Source organism: Saccopteryx leptura, chromosome 1 (genome assembly GCF_036850995.1).
Source record: "Saccopteryx leptura isolate mSacLep1 chromosome 1, mSacLep1_pri_phased_curated, whole genome shotgun sequence".
NCBI lineage: Eukaryota > Metazoa > Chordata > Mammalia > Chiroptera > Emballonuridae > Saccopteryx > Saccopteryx leptura.
In genome coordinates, this window is record NC_089503.1 from 167,510,084 (window position 1) to 167,534,538 (window position 24,455).

Consider the following 24,455-nt stretch of genomic DNA (forward strand, 5'->3'; position numbering starts at 1 on the left):
TATCCCTTAAAAATCAAACTGTGTGTGTGTGTGTGTGTGTGTGTGTGTGTGTGTGTGTGTATATATATATATATATATATAATTACCCTAAAAACATGTTAGCTTAAATTCTTAGAAACATAGCTGCCTATAAAAGAAAACAAACAAAAAATGGAAAAGGAGAAAATATGCCCTAAATCAACATCCAAAAAATAAATTAATAGATTTAGTTGTTAAGTTCTTGTTTCCTTCATGATCATACAACTTTTTTACAGAATGTATTTATTGCATCTCATAACAGATAGGCTTAAAAATAAGACAGAAAAATAAAATTTTATGAGTATATCTTGATCTTTCTATGAATTTACTTCCTAGTTCCAGTTATCAAATGTATTATTTTTTGTTTGATAATTCACTTATCAGTGTCTATTAACATCTACTTTTCCAATTCTGAATGAAATAGAGTCAAGTGGAAGATGTTACAGAATGTATTGGCAGATACAGTATGTATTGTTAGAATAAAAGTTTTGATTTGCAATCTTAAAATCCTTTTATATGATGTATTTTATTTTAAATGACGTACCCATTTGTTAACATATGCTGTGTCTTAAAAGCAGATGTACATACACATTTGCCACCAAAATGTGCAAAATGGATTTTCTTTATAGCCAAATGGCAACATCCGACTTTACATCTTGGAAGTCATTGTAGGTAAATGAGCGTGATCGTCTTCTAAGATTGGTGGGTCTCTGAGGTCTTCCTTCTGTCAAGCCTAAATAGATGTCAGATCTCAGGAAACGCATGTAACTGTCTTGTTCCATAAGCTGATATACTCTGCTCTGTGCAGCATTGAAACTGTGCAGGGTGGGTTGGGTGATGCTCTTAGCAATGAGTTCTTTGGTGTGAAAGTCAAGGTTAACCTGATAATAATTAAAAAAATGTAATTAAGGTCAGTCAATCTACTGTAGTAAACACCTTTGAGAAACAGTGTAAGACTATTCAATGTTGGAGTGGGCACAGTACCGGGGTACTTGGGTGCTTTTCCTGTTACGGGTCTAGGAGTCTGATGACTGACTCTGGACTGACATTCCATGGGACTCTTGTTCCCCTGTGCTGTGATCTTTCCCACTTTCTGCTAATTTAGAATAATAGAATATTGTTATAGCAAGAATCATAGATATGATCATTAGGTTCACCTCATCTTCAGTCATTAACAAGATAATTTCCAGTGATCGCAGTGAGTTTGGAGCTGATTTGGGATTTCAGTATGGGGTTTTTGTTTTATCCCAGCCCATCATATAATGGAAAAATGGGCTATTTTCCATTATATGATGATGCATTCCTACAAGCCAGTGTGTGCTGAAAACTAATATAGTTTAAAGCTATAAAATCTTTTAATGCTTTTTTTCAAAGTATTGTTGACATATCTTGTTCTGGTTCTGGTGGTGGTGAGTTTTCAGGCCTTTTTTTTTTTTGGTTTGTGTATAACGTTGACCTCGAGGAAAACAGAATAATGTACTGAATCACAGACAGAATGAAGCATATTGAAGCAAGGAGAACAAGCATCATTTTGTGAGGACCAGTTTCCACACAGGCAGTTACCTGAAGGATATACTAATTCATAGTCAAGCAGAACTCTTAACAGTAGAGACTACCCATTCTACCAATTCAGTGAAGAAACACTGTGTATGGAATGCATAATAAAAGTATAGAGATCTTATTGAATTCATATGTGAGGATAGATAATATTTACCAGTTTTATAGCCATTTTAGCGATTGTATGACACATTAATCTCACACGGACCGTGCCATCAAAGAAAAGCAACATTGTGTTTTCTTTGCTAAATTAGGTTTCCCTCATCTCTCTATTATGAGTTTTTAAAAGTCTGTCTGAAGGTGGAAAAATAATCATTTTGGGGCAAATAACAGCTTGTAAAGGTAGATGAGCTAACATTAAAGTGTACATGGTACAAACTTCTTGATTTCTCTTGCCTTCTTCATCAGTTACCGAAATCTTTAGTTTCTATGAGAGTTTGCTTATGCTAAAGTGATTAACATGGATAAGTGACTGAATCTAAATGTTGCAAGTAATTGTATTCATGTTTAGTCTAGAATTAAAATAACCCTGAGGAGTGACTTCGATGATTCCTTTAGTTCTATGGCAATGTCTTACCACACATCTGTTTGTAGGTAGAAATCTACAGATACTCACTTTGTGTTAACAAAATTCTAACCTTTCTTGTGGAATGTAAGGAGGTACCAATTTGATGAAGGCAGATTCTCTACCAAAATTTTTTTTCAAACAGTTGTATATTTTCCCAATCATCTTTACCTCCTGTGGAGCATCATTCTGGATAAATCTCTCGTATATTGCTTTTGCTTTAAACATCATTTGTTGAGGGTTTTTGCTTTTCTTGAAATCTTCACACGCCATCCAAAATTCAATGTTTTCCTCACTGAATTCAGTTTTTAGAAACCTGGTAAAAGCCTCCAGTCCATCTACCAAGAAAATAAGGGGTATAGTTTAACTATAAAATATTAATGCTGAGAAAGTGTACAGATGCTGCTCTCTACTAAAAAGGATAGCTGGAAACATGACCAGAAGAGCCATGCCTTCTCTCAGAAGTGGTGGGTTTAGCTCCTGTGGGCAGGGTACTTAGCAGAAGCAATCAGTGAGCGCACAACCAAATGGACCAACTGAGTGAAACAACGAGTTGATGCTTCTTTCTCTCTCCCTTACCCTCTCTCTTTTTCCCTTCCTCTTTCTCTTAAATCAATACAAAAAAAATAATAATATGCTTCGGTTTGCAAGATAATCCAAGTGCATTAGTTACTTCTTGTTTCTCCTACTTTGGACAGCTGCGTTAAGTCATGTCACAATAGAACCGTGTGTCACACGGAGGCAGTCAGGGACCGAACAGTTCCTTAGAAGGCAGTGGTGGCGAACACAACTGCCAAAACTGCCAGACAGAGCCCGAGATCAGAACGCACACGCAAAGAGCAGGCTCAGTGTGTCGCCCAGGGTAGGAAGTGCTGGGAGTTGCGTGTTTCTGAATGGAAAGTCTGGCACGGGCCAGGGTGTTATTCTGATGCCAAAAAACAAAATAAAACAAGTCATGCAACCCTGAGGTTGGAAACCCACCTACGGCCTCATATCCTCAGTTCTAGGTTGCACTGTTCCCCTTTAGCTTTGGTTTCATAGAGCTCTCAACCTGCCCCAGAATGTAGTGCTTATGTTTGCAATCATTATTCATTTACATGATCCATGTATAAGTTAGGGCAGATTTTACTACTTTTTGTCCTTGAGATGATTAAGGAATCGAGTGCTTGTTAGTGGTAAGCTGGATTCCGAAATTCAGTTTTGCAGAACGCTGGATTCCCTTATCTTGCAAAAAAGCCATAACTGAAAATTGGGAAGAGCAACTTAAAAAAGCCAGTAGGTGAAAAGCATCAGAGGAAGTCCTCATTTCCTTCCCCAAAAGAGAAGTACGGCTTCCCCACAGCCTTCACTCAGTGCCAGGAAGAAGTATTTTCCACAGCCTAATCAGCTTGTATTTTTAAAATGCAGTGACATACATATTTTACTTCTAGCTTAAGTAGTGCACATTATTCTCAGCCTTAAGCTTACTAGAATCATGATCCAGGGTGTAAAAAAGTCCAAGCAAATAGTCATTAATTAAAAGGTTCAGAATGTTGGGAATTATTTGCAACAAGTGAAAAAAAAGGGTGCACACGGGAAAATACACAGGGATGTAGTAGTTGGAAGATGCTTTTGGGGACTGGAACACCCTTTGCAGGAAATAGTGTTCTCTGTTGATAACATCTTCAGTTATCAACAATGTGGGGTGGCTTAGAATCTCTGTCAAACCATCTTCTATATTCTAGGTGCATGCCTCTGAAACCCTGCAATATTTCTAATAAAATTTCCAGCCGCTAAAGAAGGTCAAACTCTAAGTTGGTACCTTCTCACAAATATTGTTTCACCTTGAGTTCTCATCTACAAGAGGCACTGCCATCTTCCTCTTAATATGAAATAAAATTTGGGGATCTTTGGCTCATTTTTGTGTGTGTCCTATTTCTTCATCGCCTCGTTTAACGACATGCTTACACATACTTTCAGTCACCCCGTGCATCTGTTTTCTTTGCAAAACAGCCTGTACCTCAAGGTTAGCTTGTATGTTTGTAACAGCCTTGTAGGCAGCTCATATTTTATGCATAAAATTCTACCTTTTCACCCATCAAACAAACTCTTCCAGAGCTTGCACACATCTAAGTAATTTCTTTTAATGGTTTTCTAAAGTCTATGTGATACATTGTAAGCTCTTTAGCCTTTTTAATGTACTTAACTGGTAGTTTTCAAAATTATATATATTTCAGCACATATTTTACTTTCAAAGTTGTCTTACACAAAGCCATATACATATATGTACACAAACACACATATGGATGAGTATAATATACACATATAAATAACTTTATTGGGTTTAACTTGTTAACTTTATATTGGCAGCATTTACTTTTTTTTTTTTTTTTTTCTGAAGCTGGAAACGGGGATAGACAGTCAGACAGACTCCCGCATGCGCCCGACCGGGATCCACCCGGCACGCCCACCAGGGGCGGTGCTCTGCCCCCCAGGGGGCGATGCTCTGCCCATCCTGGGCGTCGCCATATTGCGACCAGAGCCACTCTAGCGCCTGAGGCAGAGGCCACAGAGCCATGCCCAGCGCCCGGGCCATCTTTGCTCCAATGGAGCCTTGGCTGCGGAAGGGGAAGAGAGAGACAGAGAGGAAAGCGCGGCGGAGGGGTGGAGAAGCAAATGGGCGCTTCTCCTATGTGCCCTGGCCGGGAATCGAACCCGGGTCCTCCGCACGCTAGGCCGACGCTCTACCGCTGAGCCAACCGGCCAGGGCTCGGCAGCATTTACTTTTATGAAGTCAGTCAGTGAGAAGACCGATGACTAAATTTGAAACGTATAGTTACAAATCACAGAGATAGTCTGATATCGGTTTTTTTATTTATTCACACTTTTTGTTTTTACTAAATAACATTTAGAAAATATTAATTATATACGTAGTTATAGATTTTTAAAAAAAATTATTTTTCAATTTCATACAAATTTGCCAATAAACAGGGATGGCAGAAAAATTTATTTTAACATTTCTGTAGAAACAAATGGGAAACAGCAATTAAATTACTGAGGAATTTCAGTAATTTACTTCAGTAACATGTTTGAGCTTTTTTAAAAAAAATTATTTTAGAACAGATTTAGATTTACAGAAAAGTTATGGAAATAGTATAGTTGCCATGTAACCACATTCAGTTCCCTCCTGTTACAAAATATTGATATATTATTATTATTTAAAGTCTATACTTTTTTTAGATTTTCTTGGATTTCTGCTGTGTTTTCTTAAATTTTAAGAGTGAAGCTACATTTTAAGGATGAAATTTGAATAAAGTAGTAGAAATAACACCCCTCAAAAAAAACTCCATGGTTTTTTTTGGTTTCTGACAAATACAGCAAAACCATTCTCTTCTATTTTGGTCACATCTGTCTATTGTCTGTTACTAAGCCACCTTTCCTTCAAATTTTGTTTCTTAGTTAGGAATTACTTTGTAATAGTTCCCTAAATTCATTCCATTGGTTAGTTCCCCAGGCCTGTATTGACTCTCTGCTTGGTTGTTCTCTTTTTCTCCTTGTCCAGATGGTGAACTTTGATGAATCCCCTACAGTCTAGAGTAAGAACCATCTTTTCTGTGGCTCCATTCCTAAAGATGCTCATAATTAGTCTCCAGTGGTTTTAATATCAGCCATTTTGTCCAACTGAAGACTCAGATTTCTACCCTCTTTTGTTTTATCATTTTGTGTCTCATTTGACTACATTTACTACAATTTTCACTTCCTTCTTATAGCTATGACATACAGAATTTGAGAAACTTACACATCTAACCAAAGGAATATTCTATAAAATTTGATAGGTAGAGATAGAACAAGGTCTCTCTCTCTCTCTCTCTCTCTCTCACACACACACACACACACACACACCAGGATAACATCTTTATTGTCTTTTTTCTTTTTCTTCCTTCCTTCCTCCCTCTTTCCCTCTCTCTCTCCTTCCTCCCTCCTTCCTTCCTTTCCTCTTTCCCCAACCTCCTTCCCTCCCTTTCTCCTTTCCTACCTTCCTTACTTTACTCTTTGTTTTTCTTTGTTTTGGGCCAAGAGTTAAGTCAGTAGAAATGAGCTGACTTTACCCATTGCCACCAACAGACTTTATGTGATTATTTTAAGCTTTATAATTTAATATTCCAATAGCTTTGCAATTAAAATAATTGGATTTTGAGACCTGATTAAAAGAATACCAGTCAAATAATTATTGGTGAATTCAATATAATTTAATGAACACTTGGATCGTGAACACTGATAATGGCGTCCAAGTGGGTCAGTGCTGATTTTGTGTTATGTGGGTTACAGCCTCTTGATTCCAAGTGCTGCTATTTCATAGCTCTTTAGTATTTCCACCAGTAAAAAAGAGCAGGTTTATTTATTTTTTCTCTTTGGTTTTGACTACTTGTAAAGCAGAATGATTGCAGACAGGTAGGGGAGGGTTTCCTATAGGACTAATGACCCTGGCTAAATCTGTCTTCTCTCTGAGTGAGTTGTGAGAGTTTATGATGAAATTATTACATACCAATTTATTGTTAAAGGAATAAATCTAGCTTGTGTAGTTCTTTCACTTGACATTTAACCCTGTCAGGGATGTTTATCCATTGAGGAGTGGACTGGGAAACAGAAAAAGGTCATTAAATGTATTGTTGATGTTTTTCAGAATAGCAGTAAACATGTCCCTCTGTGTAGCAGCAAGCAGTCATTGGTATCTCATTTACCACCTCATTTAACCCTGTTCCCATTGAAGACAAAGACATGCTTATTTCCATTTGTCACAAAGGAAACTGAGGGTCAGAGTGATTAGAACACTTCTCTAAGATTATGCAACCCCCATGTGGCAGAAGAGAACCCAAACTCAGATCTCAAAGGGACCCTGGGCTGACTTTCCTAGCAATGCATTTGTAAACTTCATGTTAGTTGAGCACTTAATATTTACCAGGTGATGTTCCAGGTCTGCTGATTCATGGCTGAAAAGACATCTTTATAATCAATAGTCAAACTGTAAATGAATGAATTCCACTCCCCCTTTTCCCTTGCTCTGTGTGGTTCACAAGTTAAAAGGCTAAAATATATCAAACTATTGCAAATAATAGGATTTTTTTAAAAAGAAATTTTGGGGGCCATAAAAAATGGAGGGAGGTTTTATACAGATCATTGTAATTAGTCTTAAGAACAAATAAACTTAGTGGCAGCAGAATTAGTGAATATGGATGAGCCAGGTTTGACATATATTTGGCAAGAATTTTAACTGTAGTTCAGAAATGATTGGAATGAAGGAAAGTGAGGACTAGAGGAAAGTGTTTCTTACCCTCCTCTTCTCTGAAGGGTATGATAGAGTATTAGGTAACAGTGAAGTACAAAGGAAAGAGTAACAAGCTCTGTATCCTCAGCATAAATGTACTGTCTTACTACTACCCTCTGTCTCATTGATTACATCCTTGCCTAAAGCTTTTTGTTTTATTTTTTGTTTTTTTTAGTGAGTGAGGCAGAGACAGAGAGAGGGACAGATAGGAACAGACAGGAAGGGAGAGATGAGAAGCATAATTCTTCATTGCAGCTCCTTAGCAACTGTTGTTTATTGATTGTTTTCTCATATGTGCCTGGACCTAGGGGGTTCCAGCTGAGCCAGTGACCCCATGCATAAGCCAGCAATCATGGGGTCATGTCTATGATCCTATGACCGAGCTGGTGAGCCCATGCTCAAGCCAGATGAGCCCGCACTTAAGCCCAGCAACCTCTGAGTTTGAACCTGGGTCCTCTGTGTCCCAGGCTGGCTCTCTATCCATTGCGCCACTGCCTGGTCAGGTTCATCCTTGCCTAAAGTTAAGCCTTGATTTCTCAAAAATTTTTTTTCTTGCTATGAGTCAATATTACAATTCAGAGGCAGAATCTGTTTTCATTGGAAGAGGAAAATTTTTTTCAAAAATAGGATTCTCAGATAACTACATTCAGGGGAATGTAAACAGGTCACCAAAGCCTTACAGAGGGAAAGACAATTGAGACAGACACAGACAATGAAGACGGACAAGGAAAGTTGGGGTTTCATCAAATGCAATGTATTCCCTGAGGCCGAGTCACTGCCCTCCCAGTGCCCCAGCAATGGGAATTCCTTCCAGCAGGTGCCCTGGGGTGTGAGCCCCACTGGCAGTGCTGTGGACAGTCTCAGAGCAGGCTGGTTAGCTTCACCTGGGAAAATGCTGTGCAGGGTTTTGGTTTCAAATAAGGGGCAAGGGACAGGAAAATTCTGAGATGTGAATGAAAGCTGTGGTCTGGAGGGAGTGTGTGGCTGTTCAGACTGATAAAGCTCTCCTTCTGATTCAGTGTGGGAAGCAAGGCACCCTGTGGTTACTCAGCCCCATTACTCAGTTCCGTTCTCCCTTTTTCTACCTGGAAGGAACTATGGGTTGAACGAAGACAAAAGAAGCTCACTCACCTGCTGCCTTTTGCCAATTGTCCTAAGCCTGTCCTCTAACCCACACTTCGTCACAGCGTAGGACAGTCACATGGGAGGCTCTGTATTAGCCCCAACCTCTCATCTTACCTGCCAAGCTCCTCCTTAACCATACCCACCTGATTTTTAACTTATAGAAAAGTCTGCTTTAAAAACAGATGATGGATCTGAAGAGTAAAGCATGCATAAAATGAAGAACCATTTTCATGAGGGTTAGGCTTGAATGTCTATCAAAAGAATGACTTTAAATTTTAGCTCCCTTAACAATAAAAATATCACGGACAATCTGGGGTTTTAAAATGTGAAACTATTAACCACAGCACAAAGAAATAACATTTCAACCATGATACAGAATTCTTAATAAAATGAGACTTTTGTTTTTTTTTTAAGTCTCCATTAGTTGACTCTTCTATTATTTATCAATAGTTATTTCTGTTGATGAGAAACTCAGATGGCTGTAAATGACTGATCAGACTCAATTGTGAGGACAGCCTCTGGTATACAGTTACATGCATTCTTTGTATAATTCTCCATTAAGGAATCAAGTATTTGGTGAAAAATAACACTAACCTTGATGGGAAAGCAGTTTGTCAAGTGATTCACCCCATCTTACTGCTTCTTCAGGGCAGAGTCTGTTCAAGACACAACATGTTTTGTAATGGAGTGCGTGGAGTCTGCTGACGAATCTGCTCTAGCACATGCTACTCTACTGCTCTCTCAGTCCTATTGCAAGGGGCTCTCTTTTTTCTTGCCAAGTACATAATAAAAGTTGGATTTACACTGGACACCTCAAACACACTGGTCAACTTCTTTTTCAGTTTTGCCTTTGATTATTTTCTAAGGGAAAATTAATCGGGTACTACGTTAAAAATCAAGAGAAGAAAATCAGGCCAACTATTTCTTAATTCAGCAAATAGAAGACTGTAAACTGACAATGTCTTCCAGTCAATTTTTTTTAACTGCAATTTCCTTGCAACTCTTACCACAAGATGCAGCACTTTTTTTTTGACAGATACAGGAAGTTTGACTAATGAAGTTTTAAAGGGATAAGAAATAGAAAACATTTAAAATAAAACAGATATCTAAGCAGCATGTATAATTTAGGGAATTGAATATATTTCTCTTGGATCTTTTCTTGGTCCTGGTCCCATTTGGAAGAACTTATACTATACAAGTATATAAGGCTATTTTATTTTCTGTTTGAATTAAAGATATGGCTAATAATTACCAAATATCATTTTCCTGTGCTTTACTTGCCATGATATATCTACAACAGTTTTTCAAACTACTGAGGAAAGATATGCCTAGCTTTTCTTTACGACAGTATTATATTGTGAAAACCCTTAATGAGTATTTTAAAAGTTTATAAGGAATGAAATATATTATTTAAAATTGACAGGTATATCATTTTGAAAGAGCTTTTATATCTTTATAAGATTTTTTAATTCAAGGTATCAAAGTGGTTCATTTTCATAGAATATTCTATATTTTTGGAAATGAGATCTCTAACCTTCTTATATTATTGTGTAATTTTCAGTAAAATGGAAATCCCTGATTTCCTTTGTCTTAAGTCTTTCATGATAGAATCAGCAAAATCCCCTCTCCCCCACCCCCTCACCAATAATTAAAATCTTTTCACCTTGTTTCTCTGGCCAAGTGCCCAGAACTCCTAGAAAGCGCCTCTTCGTGCATCTCGGGTTTCTGCAGGAGAAGACTTAGCCGATTTCTTTTTTCCTTAGCCCTGTAATGAAAAGGTATTAGCTTCAGGAAAATTTGGATGACAGACCTGTCAAGTTCAGAATTAGTAATTACCTGAGTATCCATTCTCACTCACCTTCCACACTCAAGGGATTTTCTTAAAGACTTTCACTATAATGCTACATTTGTGGAGAAATATGCATAGCCTATGTGAAATAGATTTGCTTTTTCCCCCCTCAGTGACTGCAAAGTAGTTAAGATCTATTTTAGTAAAGATTGTTACTAGTTAGTCTGTGTGGTTAAAAAAGTGGCACTTTTTATTTTTTGAAAACACTTTAGATTTAATCAGTTGTTTATTTCTAACAAAGATCCCCCCTAATTATAACAGTACAATCAATATATTTTCAACTGGAATTTTAAGAGCAAGTGCTACCAAATATTCATCAATCATGTTTTTAAAAGTATAAGGCAGATTTAAAAAATTGCAATTTTACCTGATTTTGGCATCTTTGCTTGCCTCTTCTTTTGGTGAGCCATGTATTAACTTGAAAAATGTTTTTTCCTTTAACTCACACATATTCAATTGAGAAAAGAAAATCAATGATGTCTTCATCTTCTCTCTAAGAAGAAGAAATATCTAATCTGTTACATCCTTCACCTGTTAATTTCATTCCATAGTTACACATGGTAGAAGAAAAAGTTGTCTCAACCCTGTCAGCAGTGGTTAAAATTGAAAAAGAAACGTGAGTTCTAACAGCTGTGTGTCTGCCTCTGTGGAGACAGAGACATGTAGAACAGAGGAACCAAAGTACAACTCCGTCCTGAGTTGTTTAGGGAAATGATACTACAAATTTGCAAAGTGACTCTTGGTCTCTAAGATAAGGATGAAGATTACCACAGCACAACTTCTCTTTCCAGTTTGTGCAACCAGAATGACGCTTTAATAGACCCAGGCAACACTGTCATTTCCCACTTGAGCATTTTGCAAGGTTCTCTAGTGTGTAGTGTGTACGCAAATGTGTCGTGGCAAAGTTACACGTCATGCCTAGAGATGGTGGTTTGTATGTTAGCTTCTTTTATGCCCTCATTAAAAAAAAAAAAAAAAGAAAGAAAGAAAGGGCAGTTCCCAATTGGTTCAGCCTCCATTTTGGTAACTGTGTCATGAAACTCAAATATCTGAGGAATACTGATCTAGTCCCTAACTCGAATTTTAAGAAAAGGAAACCAAGTGTGGTTTATTCTTACAACATCGCAGAGGTCAGTGGAAGACATGAAATTATCAGAGCCTTTGATCACCAGCAGTGAATGCTTTAATTTCTCTACAATTGTACAGAATAAAAGCCAGTTAACAAATCTAAAAGAGAATTTCTTTTCAGTCTTTTCAAGTTACTGGTTTTAAGAAAATAGTTCTTAAAATCAAATATTTTGAGCTCCTAACTCAGGGATATGAGTTAGGAGCTCAAAATATTTGCAGAGTTGAAATGAAAGAATATTAATGTGCATTTATAGACACATCTCCCTGACTCTATCAGTTTTATTTTCAACATATTTTTAAGTTTACTTTGGCTGAAGTTGACTTAGATTACACATGAGAGCATTTCATGGCAAGGTTGGCGAGAAAGAGATTCATATTACACCTGCACTGGGATGTCCTCTAGGATTTATTAGCATTCACTATCTTAGAATGTTTAATTTGTAAAGATGAATAAAGAGAAGGAGATATCATGAGAGTTTCAACATCATCCAGTCCCTAAGGTTCTGTTTGAGTTACTATACCCAGAGAAGTGAGCGACATAAACTTACTGAACTATTTTTTGTAATATTTGTTGACATTGTGTACAAGAGGTGATAGAACTATGGAGAGAGATATGGAAATACGGACACAAGGAAACTCCATTGGAGGTCCGTACAAAGGTCTGAAAGAGAACTGGAAGGGACATATGGGCTTTCCTCTCTGTGTCTGCAGACTGGAGCGGACAGAAGAGGAAGAACAGAGTGGATGTTATACCCTGGATTTAGTTACTGGTTCTTTGGGGCACAAGTATTGTGTAATGGTCTTTTAAAAGAGAAAGGATAGTCTTTCATATTTTCATATTTGCGCACCTATCTACTATTTCCCGCTGCCCTCACTCCTTGGTGTATGTAGACCTGAGTTTCCATCTGGTATCATTTTTCTTTAGCTGAAAGATCTTCTGCAATTTGCCTTCCCTTGAGAGGGACAATCATGGACCCTCCCAGTGCTTCCCAAGGCCACTGGCATAGCCCACAATGTGTCATGGGGCGGGGGGTGGTGGTGGTGGTGGCCTGAGACCTGGCCCTCCTTCCCCATATCAATAAAATGAGTCCATCACGTGGAGGACGTCATGTTAAAATGTGAAGACCTGCCTCTGCTCCGGGTCACTGGGGGCTCTGTGGGAGCATCCATGAGGGAGAAGGTGGGCAGTGAACCCAGAGTCTGTAGGTCAGGTAAGATGTGTGTTGTCACAGAAGTTGTGTTTGAGATGATGTAAGCCTATCCCACCCCCCAAAATGTGAAGGAGGTGCAAGGCTTGGCAAGGCTTGGTAGGATTTAAAGGATTCGCATTCCGTCTGTGGCCCGACATTCTCCTACACTGCCTGGTGGAGAGAGAGTACGTGTAGGCTGGGATCAGACACTCTGGAGAACGCAAATTCCTAGGGAAGCCTGTAAGCTCTGGGCCTCCCCCAGGCAGTGCCACTGTGTGAGTTAGATGTAACTGTGACTCTGGAAGACATGGGTTGGGCACAGTGGCAACAGCAACAGAAATGGGGAGTGCCTCTAGGATTTTGGTCCCAGCTCTGGAAGGGGACAGAAACCAGGTGTACCTGCACAGAGCGACAAGTGCTGGCAGCGTCCATAACACCACCCCGCCAGGTGGAACCTCTCAGGAAGGAACATCAGCTGGTGTGGCTGCTGACCACCTATGAGCCCTGGCCACTGGCCCTTTGCATCGACAGTTGGGCTGTTCCAAACGGCTTCAGCTTTTGGCTTGGACCATAGGAAGCCAAAGGGCGGATGATTCAGGGATGAGCCCTTATGGACCAGGGTATGTGGAGAGACATTTCTCTCCAGTGGATGAGAAATAGGAACCTTGGGGGTGTCAGGAAAGCCACAGGGAAAGAGGAATGCTGGGCATGGGATGAGAGCATAGCATTTTCTCGGCCCTGAGCTCCCTGCCCTTGCAGATGACCTTGGGTTGTAAAGGTCGTGTTCCAGTTTTAACTCTGCTGGGAACATGCTGACAGGGAGCAAGCGCATCATTGTCCTTGTTCTCGGTCCCCTCCACTGTGGGTTGAAATTCAGCCGTATCTTTGATTCTATGAATTTACAAAAGCAGGCTTTGCAACTTCTTTGGATCTATTGAATGAGGCTTTTCTATTTGATGACATAAAAAAAAATAACAATAAAAATGAAACATATCGCTATACAAGGAGGGAACTAAAAGTAGTTTGGGTCAGGACATAAAGAAAGCCTTGAATTTCCGTTTTGGCTAATCCTCGAATATGGTAATCTTAGGAAGCTATAACATTTTCCAGGCCTGTCATTTATGATCTCACCTAATGACCTGGGGGGGGGGGGGGAGGCATGTTGACTTACCTTACATTTTTTTCCAGTAATTTTGTTAAACAATATAACTGTGAGTCTCTTCTGTGTCACTGCTGGACACAGGAAACCTCATATGGAGCAGAAGTTTTCTATGACATAATACGTTCCTCAATATTTACACGCTTAGCTTCAAATGGGAGAATTCCAAGCAATGATTTTTTTTGCTGCATTTTTTTTGACCTGTTCAAGTTTTCTTACTTATATTTGTATGAGATCTTATTGCTTTTCATCTGTTTTCCTAATGTCAGTAATTTTTGCTCTTGGGGGAGGTAGGGCCCTGAAGACTAGTTGGGGCGGAGGCTGCGCCTAGTTTCACTCGTGGTGATATTTGCAGCACGTCCTTTGCCTTGTTCATCCACCTACAGCAAAACCGCCCAGATCTCTCAGCAAAGTCCGACGGTCCAATGAATGTGCAACGTGCATCTCGCTTACCAGCTGATTGATTGTGGGAAAGACACTCGATATTTATATCGACACCTTTCTGTGCTGGAATTCCTGACCACCAGGGCTGTCCCTTTGTCAGAGCAGAGCATCACCGTGTCACCTTCTAGCCATGGCCCCATCGATCTGGGAGAGTAGATGGGGGTGGTCCCTGGCATGGTAGGGAGAGGAAAACAGCGCCTCTCTCTTAGCATATCCACACAGCAGACTTAGTGCTAGGTGGTGACAGTCTGCACTGTGGGGAGATGTGTGTGTTTCATGTTGTTTCACTGCAAGCTTGCACACGGAAGAGAACATCCCCCCTCCCCCCAGCCCAGTGGAATTCCTTAACGCCTTCCCTACTTTTCCAGTGACTTGATGGAACTGAGTGATGGAGGTCTGAGGCTGAGAAAAGAAGCAAGTCAGATCCTTGGGGTAAAGATAGAGGACTTAAAATACTAAGAGGATGCTGAGGGGAGTGGAGGAGAGACAGAGAAAGAGAGAGATGCAGAGACAGAGAGCAATACCCTGGGTTCTCTTTTGCCAACTGAGGAGGTAGATGATAACCTGATAGGCAAATATGTATGTATGTGGCATCTGTGTATATTATTATTTTACTCAATATAAACAGAGATCAGGACATTGCACCCACTGAGCATCAATGACCTGTCAATCATCTTGCATAGAGTTCCACATTTAATCTTCAAACAACATTGAAACAAAGCTCAATAATCAGCCCCTGTTTGAAGACAGGCAAGGCATTGTGAGAGATTACATGATGCGCCCTAAGCCACACCCTACAACGTGAGGATGCCCACCCTAGTCTACCCTAGTAAACTAATTGCTTGAATTTAAACTCTTAAAAAAATTTGAGGTGGGGGATAGATAAAGTTATTACTTTTTAAAAAAAATGTTATATGTGTTATTTACCTAAAGGCCATACTTTTAATTTTCTTTCTCCTCCCCAAATCCCTCTCCATTCAGCCCTATTTTGTGTGCACCCACGGGATTACCAATACAGTTTTGCTAGGCTCGCGTGCGTAAATCCAAGTGAAATGGCTTGGAATTAAAAGCTATGCACGAACATTTTCCTGAGGTATTTTGAAATTGCATATACTGTCAGTCCTTTATGGATTTGTGAGAAGTTATCACGGTAACTGTGCCCCACTCTGTTTTTATTAAGGAAAGAAAGTCTCTTCCCTCTCACCTTCTCATATTAAAAAAAAATGTTCCCCTTACAGACAACCATTCTCAGCGAACATCCTGCCTTTCCAAAGGCTTTTCAAAAAATGCTGAAAAAGCAAAAGCTGTACTCGAGTAAATCTTAGATATAATGAATACGGTAAATTCGTCCAATTGATTCTCGCCTCTCACAGGACCCAGGGGCTGCCTCTAATTGCCGGCTTCTGAGGGTCACACATCCTGACCTGGCAAAGTCATGCTCAAATATCCCATCGGATTCTAGGAATTCTACTTTCTATCCCGATTTTATTAACTGAAACCCTTCACAGAAGTGGTCTTCTCTATCAGAAAATAATTGAAGCAATTTGCAAGACACCTGTGATGTTCGTCACAAATGTTTGCGCAGCGATTATATACCCAGCTATTTATAAATCTTAAGCAGAAAGATTGACTTGACCTAACTACTTTTTAAAACTGAATTTCCTTATATCTTTCAAACTAATACCCACTGTAGTAAATACGTATCCCAGTAGAGCCCGAGCTGGACTTCGATCAGGCATCCCCGATTCGACTTCCCCATGCAGTGCGACACTCCTGCTTATCAGCAGGGCTGGCGGCCTCTTTGAGACTACTCTTGAGGAGGCTGTGAGGGTTCTACTTATCAGTACTGAGACCAATCACCACATAAATAGTCATATATTTTTGTATGTGTATGTGTGACAGAGAGAGACAGAAAGAGGGACAGATAGGGATAGACAGGCAGGAAGGGAGAGAGATGAGAATCATCAGTTCTTTGTTTTGGCACCTTGGTTGTTCATTGATTGCTTTCTCCTATGTGCCTTGATTGGGGACCTCCAGCAGAGGCAGTGATCCCTTGCTCAAGCCAGCGACCATGGGGGTAATGTCTATGATCCAACACTCAAGCCAGCGACCCCATGCTCAAGCTGGTGAGTCTGTGCTCAAGCCGGGACCTTGGGGTTTCAAACCTGGGTCCTCTGTGTCCCAGTCTGACACTCTATCCACTGCGCCACTGCCTAGTCAGGCTAGTCATATATATATATTTTTAAATGGTGGATATATAAATTCTGTCTACAAATAAAGGTTAAGTTGATAAAAACATCATTCTAATATATATATAATTTTCTTAGATTTTGAGGGCAATCTAGAGATATATATATTTCTGGTTAGTATACTCTCAGAACTAAAGTGAACAGTGTGATTGATCAAACTTATTTTGAGCATTAATTTTAATACTTAAAAAAGTGTCTGGGCACTGCATGCCTTTAGAAAAATGCATTTTTTTTCTTGTTATACTTGTGGATCTCTCTAGAAATTGCTGCAAAGTGAACACGTAATTCTCTTACACTTCAGGTTGGCCACGTAGATATTATTTCAAATCAAAGTCTACCTGACATGTGCAGTTAAGATTCTGACCCTTGGTGGCAATGTGTCCCTCTCACCTGGTGTCTGTTTTTCACATGCAAAGATGCATATGGATCATTCAAATGATTTATTCCAAACTAGTGGTTCTTGGTACATGATTATACCTTTTGACATAATTAATATACTTAGTCTAATGTAAAATAAAAAGGCCAGGCAGAAAAAATAAATAAATTACCCCTATTTTTTTTCCACTGTGAGTTATTATTATAATGTTGGATATGCTTCTCTATTTTTTTTTTTTTTGCCTTTTAAAAAATGTTTTTGTTTTAACAGTGTATCAGAGACATCTTTCTAGGTCAATACATATGGTTCGCTATCTTTTTAAATGTCTGTGTTGTAGCCTATTATATACACACAATGAAATTCACACAGCTCTCCTTGGTTGCCGGGGAGGAAGGCCCACGTTGGCCCCTGCTCCAGGCCTTCGTTTCTCAGTCTTTCTGACCAAAGTGCTATCATGTCTGATCTCTCAGCCCCAGAGTCGCCTTTTACAAGCATGTTAGTTTGTAAGAAGGCTGTTGCATTATTTTGTAGCTTCATTTTCTTTTTTGGGGTATAATGCCATTTCTTCCACTTGGCTCTCGGAAATTTGTTGATGTATCTATTGGAAACTTTCTACCAATAAGGTGCTATTCTCTGCTTTTGGTACATATCAGTGGCAAAAATTAAACACACACTCTCCTTATTTTATAGGAGAGAAAAGGAAGTAAACAGAAGTGATTTTAGAAAATGAGTAGTGTTGTTAAGAAGTTTAATAAGAGAAGTGGTGTACTTTATCTCTGACAGGCAGGGAATGTGTCACTTTTCTTAAAAAGTGACACTTCCTAAGTTGCACAAATCACTATGCTGTACCCCTGAAACTAATATAATATTGTATGTCAACTGTAATTGAAAAACTTTTTAAAATTTATATTTACTGATTTTAATGAGAGAGAAAAGGAGAGAGAGACAGGAACATCAATCTTTTCCTGTTTGTGCCCCGACTGGGGATTGAACCGGCAACCTGTGTATTTCGGGCCAATGTACTAACCAACCGAGCTACCTGGCCAGGGTAAAAAATTAAAAAAAAAATTACAGTGTGCTAAAAAAAATACATTTAAGCCAAGAGGAAACAGCCATGCACACACATGTGGAAATCCCCATACCAAGGGGACAGCAGGTGCGAAAGCCCAGTAAGCATGTGGGGGCATCAGCCAGGAGGGACAGACAGAAAGTGATGGGGCATTTTAACAATTGGTGAGGGAAAAAGTAAGAAATAAGCTCATGCTGTGAATCAAAATAAGGGTATGGATGATGGGGCAGGGTGAGATCGCCGGGTTGATAAGGCTGAGACGTTGATAAGTCAGGATGCTGGGCAGAGCGTCTCACAGGCACTGAAACCTCTCAGAGCAGTGATGAGGGCATTGTGGTGACATGAGGCAGAATTAGGTTTGGCTGTTCACCCAGCGACCCACAGGCCTCCCCTTCCTCCTCAGAGGTACATCACCCTCAGGTTCCTGCACTGGAGAGTGAAAGAGCTCTCATCCTGAGCAGGAAGGGGGGAGCAGCCCTCCGGAGGTAAACACAGGTCTCATCGTCTCTCCTATCAAGAGACACTTCAGAAGCATCTTCTACACATTTATCTTTCAGTGTAATAATTAAAAAATAGGTACTGGTTTGTGTCTTAATATTCTCTACTTCAAAGTGAATGACTGAAATATGTTAGGTGATCAAATATAAAAAAACCCCAAAACTAGATAACCATTACTATCAATATAAAAAAATCTCTACTTAAAATTTCCAGCACTTTGGCAATTCACGTAACAGGGTTCCTACACAGTGCATGCCCACAGAAGAAAGCGTGGTGCAGTGGACGGCATGTGGGTGAACCAGGTGTGAGCTGTGTTACTGACTGACATCCACTGCGGCCCACGACAAGTTCCTGAACCTCAGAGAGGTTGAGCTTTGTTCTCTTCCGTGTTGCAGATCAGTGCTCCATACCCAGACTAAAATGTAAGATCAGTGAAAAAGCCTAATATACCCTTTTCACATCACTGGCTTTGATGCTATGTTACAGGGCTATCTTAAAGATTTTATTTCTTCAAGGCATTGAATAGTTGACGACTTCTACACATCTTGCTAGCTGTAGGCTTTGAGGGAGTCATTGGCTGGAGGACTTAATATTCTTCGAAATAGGGTAAGATTGCCATTCTTGGTCTCCTGTGGTCCAGTGGAGCCATGAGGCCAGTTCTAGCCAATGTGTTTTGAGCAGAAGTCAACTGTGGGCTGGATATTGAACAGCCAGTTAAGACCCTCACACATTCACATGCTCCTTCTTATGATATGTGGGGGCAGAAATCAAGTGCGGCACTCAAGATTCCTGCCGTAAGTGTCCCTCCGCATATAACTCTCCTTTGAAGGAGACAAGACCTGTGGATACAATGAGATATCTGTCATATCTGAGATTAGGTTGCTTGTAAGATAAGGAATTTTGCAGATGTAATTAAGGTCCTTCATCAGTTGACTTTCATCAGTATTATTCTGAGTGATTTCTTAAAAGAGCTGAGCTATCATGTTGTCTGTGAGAAGGGCATGTGACAAGGAGCCAGGAGTGGCACCTACCTTCTGACATCAGGCCCTGGCTTGCAGCCAGCAATCAAAAGGGGACCTCTTTCCCACTTCCACAAGAAGCTGTATTGTGCCAACAGTCATGTGACTTTGGAAAAGGACTGTGAGTTTCATAAAAGATGTAGGCAAACTAACACCTTGTTGCCATTGTGTGGTATGCCAAGGAGAGGACCCTTCTAGGTGTGCCCAGGTCCTAGCCCACAAACACTATGCAATAACGTTTGTGCCTTGTTTTAAGCCATCAAATTTGTGGTGATTCTTTACAAAGCAATAGAGAGCTAATACATAAGCAATACTATTGAAGAGAGTGCTCTGGCCAATTAGTACCCTTAAGGAAGGTTATGTATACATACAAGGGGAGCAAAAACTAAACCTCTTCTTAAATTTTTGAGATTTAAGATTCTTTTCTTTTTCTTTTTTCCTCCATTTCTCCCTCCCTTCCTCATTCTTTCCCTCCTCTCCCTCTCTCCGTTCCCTTCCTTCCATCCTCCCTCTTTCTTTCATCCACAACCTAGTCAATCCTAATTGATACAAATTTGGCACAGAAGCCAAATGCTCTAATAATAACAAATCAACATATTTTAAATTGCTCTAAGAAATTCACTTGGTTGGGGAGGAAAGTGTCATTAGAAACTAAAATGTTTTTTATCCATGTTATGTAGTGGAAAACACATGGTACCACTGTCACATGTGATCACTTGCAATGCAGATAATTTATCTTCTGTCCTTTAAGTTCAGAGAAAGAGTCTGGGAACAGAATGTTTGTAATGTGCATTGGGGACTGTTTGGCTGCATTTGGGATGCGCAGAGATGAAGAGATGGGTTCAGAAATGATCGACCCGTTTGTATGCAGGAATGAAGGAGCTTAGAAAAAGTCCAAAGTGTGAGAAGTTGTAGGATTGGAAAAAGAAATTGCTTCTCAACCCTGCCTAGTAAATGACAATATTGTGAACTTCCTTGAACAACAAAGGGTGATTAAAACTCAGCCATTCAGCAAGAATGCAATCAAGGGTTTGGCCATCACATACCCTGTTCAAACCTCCTGATGGATTAAAGTGACAGCAGGTATATCCATTTGATTGGGAAAAAAAGTCTAAGGGATGACTCTCCCACAAAGCCTGAGAATCTCAAGATACCTACAGTTAAGTCAACAGAGGACCACATTTAAAAAGTAACTCCGGACGTAGCCCAAGGCATCTGGGACTGGCTGGAATCACATGGCCTTGAAGCTAGCTTTTTGAGAGAGTTAAATGGCCATAGGAGTTTGAACTAAAAACGTGTGATTGTTTGAAACTTAACTCTCGGATCTCCAACTTTTCCACAGGTGAGAAGCAGGTTGGGAAAACTGACCAGTCCCTAAGGACATCAGAGTGCTTGATGTGCACTTCGGATGTGCTAGGACAACAGAAGAGAGAAGACGTCTTTGGAGGCAGAGGTAAGAGTCAAAAAGTCCAAAGACTAGCACTTAATGGTCATGTCATTGGGGGCCAGTTGAGATGCATTTACCTGCACCAGGATGGGGTCTCCTTTAGCTTTTGCCCATGGGAGGTCAGAATTTCTGTGCACATGCACCAGTGATATTTCTGCACTTTCCTCTCTTCTCATTTGTGAATGGGAGTACTTATTGTATCTTTTTTTAATTGGATTTATTGGAATCTTGACTGTCCTGTTTTTGTTGAATTACTATAGATTTTTTGGAGGTGGCATCTACAGTTTTCTGTTGTATCTGTAGATCAAGGCAGGGTCATATCTAGATCTGCTATAGTGACAACGGCTCATCAGCAGAGATCGCGAACTTTGAGGTTTGGGTCTTGACTTCATGGGCCTTGGAGGTATCTCCTTTTGCCTTGGAAGCGAAAATGAACCATGTAGGTCAGTGGTCTCCAACCCCCAGGCCGCGGACCGGTACCGGTCTGTGGGCCATTTGGTACCAGTCTACAGAGAAAGAATAAATAACTTACATTATTTCCGTTTTATTTATATTTAAGTCTGAACTGTGTTTTATTTTTAAAAAATGACCAGATTCCCTCTGTTACATTAGTCTAAGACTCACTCTTGATGCTTGTCTCGTAAATTTGACAATTATATTTTAAAATACCACAGTTTTTATGCCAGTCACATAATTTTATTTTGTGCATTTATCCGTCCCACCCTAAAGGCCAGTTCATGAAAATATTTTCTGACATTAAACTGGTCCGTGGTCCATAAAAGGTTGGGGACCACTGATGTAGGTGACTAGAGTGTGGACCATCTACTGTTAATCCTGTTCACTGCCTACTTCTGTCTTTCTGCCTTCCAGGCCTGAAGTAGGGTTGTATTTCCTAGGTCACCATTGTTGGGTGAAGTCATAAAAACATTTACGGCCAATAAGCTGTGGGCAGCAGTGACATTTGGCCTCCTAGGGCTGAGCATTTAACTGATGGTGCAACACCATTCAGAACTCTCCTCAGCCTCCCCAGTTCAGACATCAGATCAGGTGTACTTGTATTCTCATTTGCCATTGGGAACTTCCACAGGGAGAGCTCTCAAACCAACTCACAGATTCTAACTTGGGGATGGTGAAGTTGTGGAGTTAGGAACAGGGAGAGAGATTGGGGAGAAGAAAGAAAAAAGAATTGCAAAAAAAAAAAAGGTTCTCCAGGGTGAGAGAGAATAAATGGGCAGTGGGCAGGAAATATTCCCAGCCAGTAAGGCTCTATTAGGAGGGGACCTGGGGATTATGATGACCGGAGTCACATAGACACATAGTGCAAGCTACAACAATGTCATTCAAAGTGTCAGTCACGGAGTTTGGGCATTACTCATTAGCACAACACGACTTTGCCCATCCTGCATGACACAGAAAGGAAGTCGCGGTCACTTCCCCAAACACACCTTACTGGGAAAGACAGCAGAGTATCCATCCACCCACCAGTTAAAATCCTTCAAAATCCAGATATTCAGCATGGCATTTTGATACTCAATTTAAAATTTGTTTGCATAAGAAATTATTGTTATCAACCTGGTAAAAGTTCTACAGTGCACATCATTCTTAAATATTATTACATGTAAATGAAGGAGAAGTTGGTAGAGCTAGAATTAACATAGAAACGGCTTGTGGATGTAAGTGGTTCTATTTATAATGTTAAGAAAGATGAGCTTAAATATGCCATTTTCGCTGCAAAGTGAGATGAAGTACTGAAAGTTAAAATTATTCATTTTGAATGAATTTACCTATGAATTAAGCCTACCACTCATAGGAAATGTTTCAGCATTTTATCAAAAAAGAATCAATGAATATTCATTATAAGTTTACTTTTCCTAACAACCTTCATTGTGCCAACACTTTTACGATGATATGATCGTGATGAAGATCCAGCATCACATCATTTTATTTGTCAGAGAAAAGCTATGTTTGTCTCATCAAGAAATTTCAAGACAAAAGTAATTTTTAGAAACTACATAAGGGAAAAAATCATAACAGTTGAGTTAGAATAAAGCTTTTATTTTTCTTTTTGCAAAGAATAGCATCTTCTTTGTTTAAACCTGTATAAGGACCATGTTTCAGTGACTTGATTTTTAGTAAGTGTAGCATTTAAAAAAACTATAACATTTGTTGTATTACAACTTAGAAGCAACGTGGTTTTTTAAATAAGGGACTTTATTTGCGAGGTCTGTCTGTCATTTTCTGGAACCTTGAGAAGGTCACTCAACCTCTTTTTCTCTTTCAACCTTTGTAAATGCAAGAATGACTTATGAAGTGTGTAAGTAGCATTTGTGAAGGAACAAGAATGACCAGTTACTCCGGATGTTATATTAGTCCAAAGAGGCAGAGTCGGAGTGGAAGAGAGTAAGAACTGGGTTTAAAAGTGATGCAGAAGCAGGTGAATAGATAAAGAGTGACGGTGATGGAGAGAGACCCACGAGAACTGGAGACCTGCGCTCGGTCTCCTGCTGCCCCTACCGCCGCAGGGTAGCAAGGCTCTGAGCCTCCTCTCAGATGCACTGGGGAGCCTCTAAGTGGAGGGACATTAGAGAAGATTAAAAGCAAAAAAAAAAGCCCCCAACTTTGCTTTGGATATAATGGGGGGAATGTGAGGGCTGACGGAATGGAAGTGATGAAGGAAGAACAAATAGAACAGGGATGGGAGGCAGAGAATGCAGACTGAGCAGGGTTTGGGAGGTGTCTAGTTAGATCACTGTGCTGCCCTTTCGAGGGGGTTTGTGAGGAGTCGGGCTGCCAGGCTGTTTTTTCTTCTTTTATGTCACTCACTGTAGAACCAGGGACAGGGTGCTGTTTTTGAAATCACTGGAAATGAGTTCCGCGAGCACTTCAGGTCTACAGAAAGGACGGATTTGTTTGGGAAATGGTACCAATAAACGTCCAGGTTGCACACTGGGTGGGAAGAGTTTAAAATTTTTACTTGGTACTTTTTGTTGATTTCATGGGGATGACCAGTCCAAGACAGAGCTGCCATGGCGACAGAAGTAGATGAGAGAACAGCTTTCACAGGATGCTTGATGGTGAAGGAAGGCGGTGTCTTTTTTTTTTTTTAATAATTTTATTTTTTTAATGGGGTGACATCAATAAATCAGGATACATATATTCAAAGATAACATGTCCAAGTTATCTTGTCGTTCAATTATTGTATGTTGCATACCCATCACCCAAAGTCAGATTGTCCTCTGTCACCTTCTATCTAGTTTTCTTTGTGCCCCTCCCCCTCTCCCTTTCCCTCTCCCTGTTCCCCCTCCCCCTGTAACCACCACACTCTTATCAATGTCTGTTAGTCTCACTTTTATGTCCCACCTACGTATGGAATAATGCAGTTCCTGGTTTTTTCTGATTTACTTATTTCACTTCGTATAATGTTATCAAGATCCCACCATTTTGCTGTAAATGATCC

General features: G+C 39.9%; 1 protein-coding gene across 1 annotated transcript; it reads right to left on the minus strand.

Moving 5' to 3' along the window:
• Positions 1-460: 460 nt before the first annotated feature.
• RGS18 (regulator of G protein signaling 18) lies at positions 461-11,112 on the minus strand. Its single transcript, XM_066360880.1, has 5 exons — positions 10,787-11,112; positions 10,234-10,335; positions 9,165-9,226; positions 2,312-2,478; positions 461-899 (listed from the first exon to the last, which is right to left on the minus strand). Exons 1-5 carry the CDS (start codon positions 10,903-10,905, stop codon positions 642-644), a joined length of 708 nt encoding a protein of 235 aa, XP_066216977.1. The 5' UTR covers positions 10,906-11,112; the 3' UTR covers positions 461-641.
• Between the last annotated feature and the right edge of the window lie 13,343 nt (positions 11,113-24,455).